The sequence below is a fragment of the Thamnophis sirtalis genome, unplaced genomic scaffold (genome assembly GCF_051295495.1).
Source record: "Thamnophis sirtalis isolate CommonGarterSnake01/CBP01778 unplaced genomic scaffold, rThaSir2_p1.2 scaffold_3, whole genome shotgun sequence".
Taxonomy (NCBI): domain Eukaryota; kingdom Metazoa; phylum Chordata; class Lepidosauria; order Squamata; family Natricidae; genus Thamnophis; species Thamnophis sirtalis.
Genome location: NW_028261383.1, coordinates 23312509 through 23324963, shown reverse-complemented (window position 1 = coordinate 23324963; position 12455 = coordinate 23312509). Strand labels below are relative to the sequence as shown.

Here is a 12455-nt window from a genome sequence, read left to right as displayed (position 1 = left end):
GAAGGAAAGGCATGTTTCTGTGTGACCTAATGGGAGACTTCAGTGAAAACAAATTTACAGAATTTACACCTGGCATTTAGCAGATATAAAATTTCCTCCTCCAAGAATAAAGCTTGATGGTTGATGCTCTTGGATGCAGCCCTGGCCAGCAGGAGTGAAGCTTCCCTGGAGTGTCTGGCCTGATGCTGCTGCCATGCCCTAAAATATTGGGAGCCACAGGAAATCAGTCATAAAGTGTTTGGGTATTAGAGAGGTTTTGATCACTGAGAGTCACCCCTAAGAAAGCTGATTGTGTAATTCTGTAAAACCTTCATGAACGTTTAGGGCTTTGCACGTAGCTAATCTTCACAAGGCTAAGTAACATCACATTTCACTATTTCACTAGGCTCAGCTGAAAAGTCGGTTGCTAGAAGTCAAAAACGACTTGATAGCATTTAATCAGTGGAAACTTGTTGCAAACGCCTCAGGTAGAAACTGAAGAAGGATTTTTTTAATGCCTCCTATCTGGAGATGGTGCTCAAACAGGCAACACCTGTGCCTGGAAAGCATATAATACCTGTGGTTGAGTTTAAAGGAGTTAAAACCATCGAGTACTGTGTTGCTAGAAAGGTTGGAAAGCGACGGGAAAAGTAGAAGAAAGAAAGTCCAGTTGCCTTTTGAAAAAAGCACCTTTGGGAACAGCTGAACTTCCTCTTCCGGATCAGATGAGGAGAGTGGTGTGCAGAGCGGCTTTTGTGCTCTTCCCATGGTCGAAGCAGCAGCTGGAAGGTGAGTTGAGGGCGGGTGGGAGGAGAGTCCTGGAAGCAGGGAAGCAACTGGGCTGAAGCATCTCAGCTGCTGCTGCTGCAGGTTCCTTCCCTCCCCGAATTTAAGCCCACTGGGGCTGCACGCTGTGAAACTGGTGGCTGCAGTTTTCCTTCTGGTGGGAAGATTGGAAAAGTCTCTTCCAAGTGAAGGTGGATTCTTTGGGAATGGCTTCCCTCCAGAGGTTGTGGGGGCTCCCATCACTGGAGGGTTTGTGACAGAGCTGGGAGGGACCCTGCAGGGCTTCTATTCCGACGCCCTGATCAAGCAGGAGACCCAACCTCATTTCAGACAAATGGCTGTCCTGCCTCTGATTAAAAGCCACCAGTGATGGAGCCCCCACCACCTCTGAAGGGAAACCCTTCCACTGGTTCACTGTTCTTAGTCTAAGGAAGTTTCTCCTTAGTTCGAAGTTGCTTCTCTCCTTGATGAGTTTCCATCCAGTTCCTTGTCCTGCCTTCAGGGGCTTTGGAGAATAGGTTGACGCCCCTCCCTCTTTTGTGGCAACTCCTCAAGTATTGGAAGATGGCTATCATGTCACCCCTAGTCCTTCCCTTCACTAGAGTAGACACACTCAATTCCTGCAACCTCTTAATTATATTTTAGCCTCCAGGCCCCTAATCCCCTCTTTTGTTCTTTTCTGCATTCTTTCCATAGTTTCAACATCTTTTTTATGATATGTTGACCAAACTGTCTGCAATTGTCTAAGTGTGGTCTTACTCTTTATAAAGTGGTACTAGTACTTCACATGATCTTAATTCTATCTCCCTGTTAATGGTGCTTGTTACTGTATTGGCTTTTTTTGCCACTACAATACACTGCTGCCTCATAATATAATGATTATCTCCCAGGGGAACCTTTTTCCTACAGGGTGCCAAAATTGCCCACACCAATTAAATTCTCCCTGCCCATCTGGGCGTGCGACGCCCCCCCCTCCTGCACATGCGCACGCAAGCCCGGCTCCGGAGACTTTCTTGAACCCTGGGGAGATTGAAAATGGTGTCTTCTGAACCTCCGGAAGGGTGAAAAACCAGCTGGCCAGCGTGCATGCATGCCGGAGCTGACGCCTGGTGTGCCAGCAAATATGGCTCCGTGTACCACCTGTGGCACGCATGCCATAGATTCACCAACACAGCACTAGGACTTCAATCTCCTTCTCATAGTTATTACTTGAGCCAGGTTCTATCTATTCTGTACATTTGTTTTTTCTTGCATAAGTGTAAAACCTTCTCCCCTCCCCCCCCCCCCCATCGAATGTCATTTTGTTAGGTAGGGCCCAGTATTCTAATATATCGAGATTCTCTATCTTGAGCCTGGCTTCTGAGGTGGTTGGCTATTCCTGCCAACTTGGTGTCGTTAGCAAATTTGATGCGTTCCCATTCTATTCTCTCATCTACAGCATTTAGGAAGATATTAAAGAGTAGTAAAACAGATCCTTGGTTCACCCACTGCTTACTTCCCTCCATATAGATATAATCTCATTAAGGAATACACTTTGTGTGTTTTGTCAGCCAGTTATGAATTCATCTGTATGGATTGATGTACTTATCCCACATTTTATTTTTTATTTTTAAACATTTTTTTTATTTTGAGACAAACATAAAACCATCTTACAGATACATACAGTGTGTAAGTTGCTCACAAAAACTTTTGTGCATCCTCTCCATAGTCCTCACAATTTATATAAAATCTCATATTATCAATCTAGTATATATATGTATACCTTATTATCATTGTGGATCATTTATTTGACTATAACTATTATTTCTTTGTTTTATGCGAGATATTCTAAATTTTGAATTATTTTATTTTGTGATTACATCCTTCTAAATCCATCCAGTAGTAGTACATCTTTACATAATATTCTGTATCATTCCATTATCCTTGTATTGTATAATTCTCTAGCATTTCATTTCCATATTTTTTGTCTAACCATTGATAGAATAAATCCCATATCTTATAAAATTGTTTATCTTCTTGTTCTCTAATTTCAAATGTCAATTTGCTCATTTCAGCACATTCCATTATTTTCTGAATAACTTCCTCCTGCGTTGGTGTTTTCTCGTTTTTCCAATTTTTTGCAAATACAATTCTAGCCCCTGTTAACACATTTACAATCAAATATTTCAATTCTCTACTATATATTTCCAGTAAAATCCCCAATAAAAATATCTCTGGTTTAAACTCTATATGTTTTTCTGTCATTTTTTTCCAACCATGTGTGAATTTTAGTCCAGTATTTTTTAGCTTCTGCACATATCCACCACATAAATAATATGAACCCGGCAGTGACCTGCGGTGAGGTTTATGGCTGGTGAGGCAGAAATTTTTTTAGACTTGTGGACTTCAACTCCCAGAATTCCACAGCCAGGCATGCTCAGTTCTGATTTAAAGCAACAACATTTGTTTTTCTCCTTTGCTAAATAAGTTTCCTTCTTCTTTTTCTTCTTTTTCTCCCTTCCCCTCCTTCCTCTCTCTCTCCCTCCCTCCCCCCCTCTCAAACACACACACACACACACATACACACAAAGTTGGATTGGAGGGAGTCAAGGAGACCGCAGGAGGAAGCAGGAAGCCAGTCAAAGAGCCATACTGGAGCACACACACTTTTCCCCAGCCCAGGAAGGATCCAGCCCAGCTTCACTGATTACAGGTTTGAAAAGACAACGTGGCTCTGCCTGCAATCAAACTACACTTGGGGAGGGAGACCACTTCCCTCCAACCTTTGCCCAAAGCCCTGCACCAGGAGGATGAAGTTTGAATTCCTCCACCTCCCTCCGACCCGCACGTACCTTTTCCAGTTGTTTCAGAGAGGATTTCAACTCTGCTCTTGCCTGCCATCATGAAAAGAAAAAAAATGTAAAAGGAAAAAGGCAAGAGCTGAGGTCAGGCTGAGCTAGTTGCTGCCAGAGTCACCATGGATGACTCTGCTTAACTGTTTAAAAAAGCCTCTAAAAAAGTGCCCTTTACAGGAGGAGGCAGGAGAACGACGTGCCTCATCTACGTCAGGAATTTTTTGGCTTTTAACCCTTGCTTAATTCTGCTCGAGTGATCATAAAATGCCTAAAGTCAGACAGGCTAGATGAGGCACATCGTTCTCCTGCCTCCTTCTGTAGAGGGCACTTTTTTAGAGGCTTTTTTAAACAGTTAAGCACTAAACAGAGTCATCCACGGTGACTCTGGCAGCAACTAGCTCAGCCTGACCTCAGCTCTTGCCTTTTTCCTTTTACATTTTTTTTTTCTTTTCATGATGACAGTGGTGAGGGTCTGCCTCCCCTGCCTCCCCTGACTGCACGTCCCTGTAACCTGGTGTCTGATGACATTTCCAACATTTTTCGGATTTATTCTTAAACATTCTTGCTATTCTCATCAGGGGTAAGTGCCACCTGTAAAACATCTTATACAAATTTTCTTTATATGCTATTGACATTGTCATTTTAAAATTTTGAGATCACAATTTTTGCCATTTTTCTAAGTCAATCCCATGTCCACAATTTCCCCCCCCCAAACAATCATTGTTTCTTTAGTTTGTTCTTCCTCTAGCTTAATCTCTAATAAGTATCCATATAGTTTTTTAATCATCTTTTCATCGGTACCTGTCAGGATTTTATCTAAATCAGTCAGTTTGTCATAAAAGCCTTCTATTTTAATATCTTTATCATATCTAGAATGTATTTGCACATATGAAAACCAATTCATCCTTATACCTTGTTCTTTCAGTTCTTGCATAGATTTAAGTTCACCCTTTGCATTTAATATTTTACCATATCTAACTGTTTGTTCCTTTTTAGATGTTATTGGATATGAAAATGCTTTAATAGTTGATAACCAGAGTGGGATTTTTAAATAATGATGTCTTTTAATCTTCTCTCAGTTTAATAACAAAGCCTCGTGTATATAGTGTCTTCTGAAATACCCCTGTGTTTTAGTTCCCTTGTACTATAAGAAAGCATGCAATCCCAACAACAAATCATGTCCTTTTAATGTCAATAATCTAGAATTTCTTAGTATTATCCATTCCTTAATCCACATCAAGCTTGTTGCCTAGTAGTATAACTCCTAGTTAGGCAGCCAAATCCTCCTTTTGTTCTAGCAGTTTGCAACAGTTTTAATTTTATTCTCACTTTCTTTCCCTGTCAAATATACTTCAACACTATTTCATTTAGCTCTTCAAAATAATCTTTCCCTAATCTAATTGGAATTGTCTGAAACAAGTATAAAATCCTAGGTAGTATATTCATCTTAATTATTGATATTCTCCCTATTAGTGATAGCTGTAAATTTTCCCATTTTGCCAGGTCTGACACAATCTGTTGTTTAAGTTTATGATAATTATTCTCTTTAAGTGTATTGCATCTTGCTGTCAAATATATCCTCAAGTACTTAACTTTATTCGTGACCTGTATCTTCAAAGCTTCCGCCAATTCTTCCTTTTGGGAGAGAATATAGATATAGATATATAGATATAGTCCCATTAAGGAATACACTTTGAGTGTGATTTGTCAGCCAGTTATTAATCTATCTGTGTGGATTGATGTACCTAACCCAAATTTTTCAAATTTACCAAGAAGTAGGTTATGGCCTACTTTGTCAACTGCCTTACTGAAATCCAATTATACAATGCATTTGATTGGTCTGCTAATTTAGTCACTTTGTGTAAGAATGAAATAACATTTGTTTGAAATAATCTCTTTTTGACAAACCCATGATGACTTCTGGTTATATATTTGCTTGCTTCTAGGTGTTTGCAGATCTTTTGTTTCATTATCTTTTTCAGCATCTTCCCAGGTAGTGATGTCAGACTAATTGGCCTGTAGTTTTGTGGATCCATTTTTCTCCCCCTTTTTGAAGATGGAAGCCCTTAGTTCATTCTCACCGTAAGCTTGATTTCATCTTTGCAGATTTGGATTATATGCTGCTATTATGTCTTAGTTATGTGTTCCCTTTTTAGTGACATTGTGTTGGACTTGGCTTATATGATCATATTGTCCAGTATTTCCCACACCTTGTGTTGTTTTCTCCTTTAGGATTTTTAGCCATGAATTTTTAGGCAAAATTTGAATTTGTTAAAATCAGCTCTTGTAAAGTTTAAGACACTTGTTGGATTATATTCTATTGCTTGTGTTTGCTTTATATTGAATTCCAGTAAGATATGGTCACTCTCCGAAGGTTCCAGCAACTTCAACTCTTTCTATTGCTTCTCTTTTAGTAAGAATTAAGTCATGTATAGTTTTTCCTCTAGTTGCTTCCTCTACTTTTTGGATGACAAAGTTGTCACCTAAGTTGGTTAGGAATCTATTCAATCTCCTATTTGCTGTAGACTTTGTCAAATAAAACAAAACTTCAAACTTTGTCTCCCAGTTGATATCATGGTAGCTAAAATCTCCCATTACATCTTGAGTTTGCCCTCCTGATATATTAATCCACACATGTATTGAAAATGACAAATGAATAAAAGTTTTTTTTTATTTCCATGCCTTGCCAATAAGTATGGTGTTTCCTGTCCCATCCATGTATTAACCAGGTTCAATTGTGCTTAACCCAGTACTTTCTAAAAAATAGCTATTGAGGGCCTTTTGGAAATCTTTGGTTGTACAGGTAGACCTCACTTACCACTTCTTCCTTGAGTCTTCAAAATTACTATGGCACAGTAGAAGCAGATGTGCACCTTGTTCACAAAATTTGTGGTAATCCTAGGACTTGTTCCTTGACCGCATGTCAGCAGTGACTGTGGTTTTGAAGGTGCAGGAAAAGGAGTTGCACCAATTCGGGTTCTGCCAATAGTTGCACATTTATGATGGCAGCAGCATCCCACACTCATGATCCCCATTTGTGACCTTCCCAGCTAGCTTCAGACAAGGAAAATCAGTGGATATACTGGCAGGAAATCGCAAGACCTGGTCATATGAAATTTCCTTTAACAACCCACAGTAATTTCCTTAACAACTACAGAGGAACAGATGTAAGTTAGCACTGTCATGTGACATGATGCTTAATGATTGGGCTGCTTAGTGATGCAAATATCATTTCCAATTGTGGTAGGTTAAGTGAGGACTTCTTGAACAAGGGTGTCCCCAGAGGGGTTGTAGACAGTATTTTCTGCCCTTATTTGTAGCTGAGGGCTTCCATGAGTAAAAGTGGTGCTTCAAAGCTTGCAGATGCTTTTGGTATCATTTCATCAGTTAAAGCCCCCACTTCTCAATAGTGAGGGGAGGAGTATCCAGGATGGATTGACCATGTCCTCTCATTGATTGGGCTGAGTCAGATAAGCTCTTTGGGTCACGCCCTGGTCACCAGGTACCACCCAGTTATCGACTCAGCCCCTCAACGGGCGGCTGTGATCATCCCAAGATCCCAAGAATTTTTTTTAAAAAAGGATTGAACTCATGGTTAACTGGATTGCATTCGCTGCCTCCCTACCTGAGTGAGTAACTGGCTCTTGGCTGATTGGCGGAAGAGAGAGAGAGAGAGAGCACACGCAGCAAACCCTTCTGGACAACACGCATCCCAGGTCATAAAGAGAGACCTAGGGCACTAATTGAGACTGCAGGCGAAGGGACGCTCCCCAGAACCTCAAGATATATTTGATAATAACACTTTGCATTGCTAAGAATTTGTGATTGACCCAACTAAATAACTGAATTTGCTTGAATGGATATTTGAACATGGATTTGTCATATGAATCATCAACAATGTAAGTGATAGTATTGGGGCATGTTTTTTTTTTCATTGTAATATATTCTTTTTTTTCTTTTTTCATGTCATCTCTAGCCATTTTACAAACAATAAAAGTTCCACTTTTCTTTGAATCTTACAGACAAACAGGATGGCAATAAGAGCACTCTGGACAACTTTAAATAACAAGCAACATTGAAAAGAGAAGAAAATCAAGTCGGAAATCAAAATATTTTCCACTTCCTGCAGAAAACCATACAAATCTGTTCCTCCTCCAGCAGCTGTTAGACAAAAGAGAGAAAATCAAGAAAGAATAAGCAGATTATGCAGAACTAAAGGATGCATTTCATGAAAAGTAAAGGGAGATTTTTTTTATCATTCAGCAAAAGAGGGAAACTTCTGAAAGTCTGTTGGGAGGAAAAGGTCAATGGTAAACCCCTGTAGAACAGACAGTAATGCAGGCCTCTCCCTGTGAGGAAGAAGACGGCTTGAATGAAAGCACCACTAAGCAAGGCATTGCCCATATTTTTGACTCCTCAAGAATATCAGCTGTGGAAAAGCTCCATAGATTTGCCTATTGTGGGAAAAGCATAGATTGCAAATCACAGCTGATTATGCACAAGAGGAGACGGAAAGCCACACAAATTACCTGAATGTGATAAAAACTATGGTCACAAAAGCTCCCTTGTGGTTCATGGAAGCACCTCCACACAAGAGGGAAGCCACAAAAGAGCTCCCAATTCAGTAAATGCTTTAGTGAGCATGGCAACATGGTGCTACATCAGATAACTCACAGGAGGGGGAAAACATAAGACTGTGCAGATTGTGTGAAAAACTCTAGAAATTTCCATCTCATGAGACCAGAAAACTCACACAGAAGGAAAAAACCCTTTGAATGTACTGATAATGCGAAAGTGACAATTCCAGACTGGTGATACATCAGAAGACTCACATAGAGAAATGCTTTCAACCCGTTAAATGTCCTGACGGTGGGAGAAGTTTCAGTCATAATTCCTGCCTGGTAATACATCAGAGGATTCACTCCATGGAGAAACCTTATAAGTGTCAAAATTGTGGGGAAGATTTCATTACACATTCCCACCTCCTGAGACACAAGATCACACACAGAGGAGGGAAACCCTTTGAATGTCCTCTCTGTGGGAAAAGCTTTAATCATAATTCCAATTTGTTGAGACACCAGAGGATTCACAGTGGAGAGAAACCCTTTGAATGTCCTGACTGTGGGAAATGTTACAGTCAGAATTCCCACCTGATGATACACCAGAGCACTCACGCAGGAGAGAAACCCTTTGAATGTCCTGACTGTGGGAAAGGTTTCTGTCACAAATCCATCCTGATGAGACACCAGAGGACTCACACAGGAGAGAAACACTTTGAATGTCCTATCTGTGGGAAAAGCTTTCGTAATAATTCCTATCTGGTGACACACCAGAGGACTCACACAGGAGAGAAACCCTTTGAATGTCCTGATTGTGGAAAAAGTTTTAATCTGAGTTCCAGTCTGGTGATTCACCAGAGGACTCACACGGGAGAGAAACCCTTTGAATGTCCTATCTGTGGGAAAAGCTTTAGTAATAATTCCAATCTGTTGAGACACAAGAGGACTCACACAGGAGAGAAACCCTTTGAATGTCTTATCTGTGGGAAAAGCTTTAGTAATAATTCCTATCTGGTGATACACCAGAGGACTCACACAGGAGAGAAACCCTTTGAATGTCCTATCTGTGGGAAAAGCTTTAGAAATAATGACTATCTGTTGAGACACCAGAGGATTCACACAGGAGAGAAACCCTTTGAATGTCCTGATTGTGGAAAAAGTTTTAATCTGAGTTCCAGTCTGGTGATACACCAGAGGACTCACACGGGAGAGAAACCCTTTGAATGTCCTATCTGTGGGAAAAGCTTTAGTAATAATTTCTGTCTGGTGACACACCAGAGCACTCACACAGGAGAGAAACCTTTTGAATGTCCTATCTGTGGGAAAAGCTTTAGTAATAATTCCAATCTATTGAGACACCACAGGATTCACACAGGAGAGAAACCTTTTGAATGTCCTGATTGTGGAAAAAGTTTTAATCTGAGTTCCAGTCTGGTGATACACCAGAGGACTCATACGGGAGAGAAACCCTTTGAATGTCCTATCTGTGGGAAAAGCTTTAGTAATAATTCCAATCTGTTGAGACACCAGAGAACTCACACAGGAGAGAAACCCTTTGAATGTTCTGATTGTGGGAAAGGTTTCTGTCAGAATTCCAGGTTGGTTAGACACCAGAGGACTCACACAGGAGAGAAGCTATTTTAATGACTTATCTGTGGGAAAAGTTTCATTAAGAATTCCAGCCTGTTGAGATACCAGAGGACTCACCCAGGAGAGAACCCCTTTGAATGTCCTGACTGGGAAAACTTTCATTAAGAATTCCAGCCTGGTGAGACACCAGAGGACTCACACCATGGAGAAATCTTTGAAATGTCCCCTCTGTGGACATTACTTCGAGCACAAACCATTCCTTATTGCACACAAGGTAATCCATATTAGGAAAAGTGTAAAACCTTATTTTTCCCCTGTGTCAAATGTCATTTTGTTAGGTAGGGCCCAGTGTTCAAATCTATCGAGATTCTCTATCTTGAGCCTATCTTCTGAGGTGTTGGCTATTCCTGCCAACTTGATGTCATTTGCAAATTTGATGCGCTCCTGTTCGATTCTCTCCTTTAACACATTTACAAAGATATTAAAGAGTAGTAAAACAGAACCTTGGGATACCCACTGCTTACTTCATTTAGATATAGCCCCATTAAGGAATACACTTTGAGTGTGGTTTGTCAGCCAGTTATGAATCCATCTATGTGGAAGGATGTACCTATCCCATATTTTTCTAATTTACCAAGATGTAGGTTATGATCTACTTTGTCATCTGCCTTACTGAAATCCAATTATACAATGTATTTGGTCCGCTAATTTAGTCACTTTGTGTAAGAATGAAATAACACGTTGACTTCCCATGTTGACCTTTGGTTATTTATTTGCTTACTTCTACCCTGTTTTCCCCAAAATAAGCCTTCCTCTGAAAATAAGCCCTCCCCGAAAATATTGCAACACAGCAGCAGCCATGAGGTGACCACACTCGCCGTCTCCCGTACCTCAAAAATAAGACATCCCCGAAAATAAGGCCAAGTGCTTATTTCAGGGTTGAAAAGAAAATAAAACCCTGTCTTATTTTCGGGAAAACATGGTAGGTGTTTGCAGATCTTTTGTTTCACTATTTTTTCCAGGATCTTCTCGGGTAGTGATGTCAGCCTAATTGGGCTGTAATTTTGTGGCTCCATTTTTCTCCTCTTTTTTGAAGATGGGAACTATGTTGGGTCTTTTCCAGTCCACTAGTAGTTCCTTGGTACGTGAAGATCTTTGAAAGATATGGTTCAATGGTTCTTAGATCACGTCTTCCGGTTCCTTCAGAACTCTGGGATATTACCAATCTGGTCCCGATGGTTAGAACTCTTCTAGAATGGACAGGTGTTCTCTTACTGTTTTCCTCCCTGTTTTAATTTGTATTCCTATCTGTTACAGTTCTTTTTTTCGGTAGGTTTGGCTATTTTTTCTGTTTGCCTGAAGATAGATGCAAATAATGAATTAAGTAGCTCTGCTGTATCTCTACTGCCTGTCACTTGCTTGCCATCATCTCCCATTAGCGGACTGACTGTTTCCTTGATTTCTTTCTTGTATTATACATGTTTTTAAAAGATTTTTGACATTTATTGCAAGTTTTAATTCATTCTTAGTATGAGCTTGATTTCATCTTTGAAGATTTGGGCTGTATGCTGCTATTCTGCCTTAGTTATGTATCCCTCTTTCCATTTTTTATGCTTATCCTTTCTTCTTTCAGTTTATCAGAGACATCTTTAAGGATTCACAGTGGAGAGAAACCCTTTGAATGTCCTGACTGTGGGAAATGTTAGAGCCAGAATTCCCATCTGGTGATACACCATAGGACTCACACAGGAGAGAAACCCTTTGAATGTCCTGATTGTGGGAAAAGTTTCAGTCAAAATTTCCATCTGATGAGACACCAGATAACTCACACAGGAGAGAAAGCCTCTGAATATCTTGATTGTGGGAAAAGTTTCATTAAAAATTCCCACCTCTTTAGCCACCAGAAGATTCACACAGAGAAACCATTTCAATGTCCTAACTGTGGGAATCGTTTCACTCACAATTCTCACCTAGTGATACACCAGAGGACTCACACAGGAGAGATACCCTTTGAATGTCCTATTTGTGGGGAATGCTTTAGTAATAATTCCAGTCTGCTGTCACCCAGAGGATTCACTCAGGAGAGAAACTGACAAGCCGGCCTCCCTCAGCAACCAAGAAAAAAACCCACTTAACTCTACTTCGCAGAGTTAAGAGTACTTTTACTGATTATGAAAAGATAGCAGCTAAGCAAAGCAGGATCTGAGGCAAAAGCGTGCGAAATCATACATATCAATATATGACCAAACCTCCTCCCACTGGTAACCCCTTCCCACTGTCCAATCTGCAAATCCCTTAGGTGTCATGTGAGTTCCATCTTCAAGGAGCATTATCAGGTTGGTATCCAGGACGGTTAGCCTTGACCAACACCAAGCATTATCTCCAGCATCCGCAGTAGATGGTGAGATTTACAATCTCTCCTGTAGTTAAAACTTCCCCTCCCAAATACCAACCCTCCCTCCCCGTTTCAATGGCAGCCGAAAACAAATAGTGAAACAGAGGCTGTCAGAAACCCTTTCAATGTCCTGATCATGGGAAAAGTTTTAGTCTGAGTTCCAGCCTGCTGAAACACAGAGGACTCACACGGTGGAGAAATCTTTGAAATGTCAAGTCTGTTGACATTGCTTCAAGCATAAATCATCCCTTATTGCACACAAGATAATCCATATGAGGAAAAGTAGATGAGTTTAGAGAAAGCTTGAATTTC

At 40.4% G+C, this 12455-nt stretch overlaps 1 protein-coding gene across 2 annotated transcripts; it reads left to right on the top strand.

Moving 5' to 3' along the window:
• The first annotated feature begins 700 nt into the window (after nt 1–700).
• On the top strand, nt 701–11253 carry LOC106551247 (uncharacterized). Of its 2 annotated transcripts, none has more exons than XM_087708409.1 (2): nt 701–768; nt 7622–11253. In XM_087708409.1, exon 2 carries the CDS (start codon nt 8525–8527, stop codon nt 9800–9802), a length of 1278 nt encoding a protein of 425 aa, XP_087564535.1. In that variant the 5' UTR covers nt 701–768; nt 7622–8524; the 3' UTR covers nt 9803–11253. The 2 variants fall into 2 exon arrangements, with proteins under 2 accessions (XP_087564535.1, XP_087564534.1); XM_087708408.1 differs by lacking the exon at nt 701–768 and adding an exon at nt 5581–5681.
• The last annotated feature ends 1202 nt before the right edge of the window (nt 11254–12455 follow it).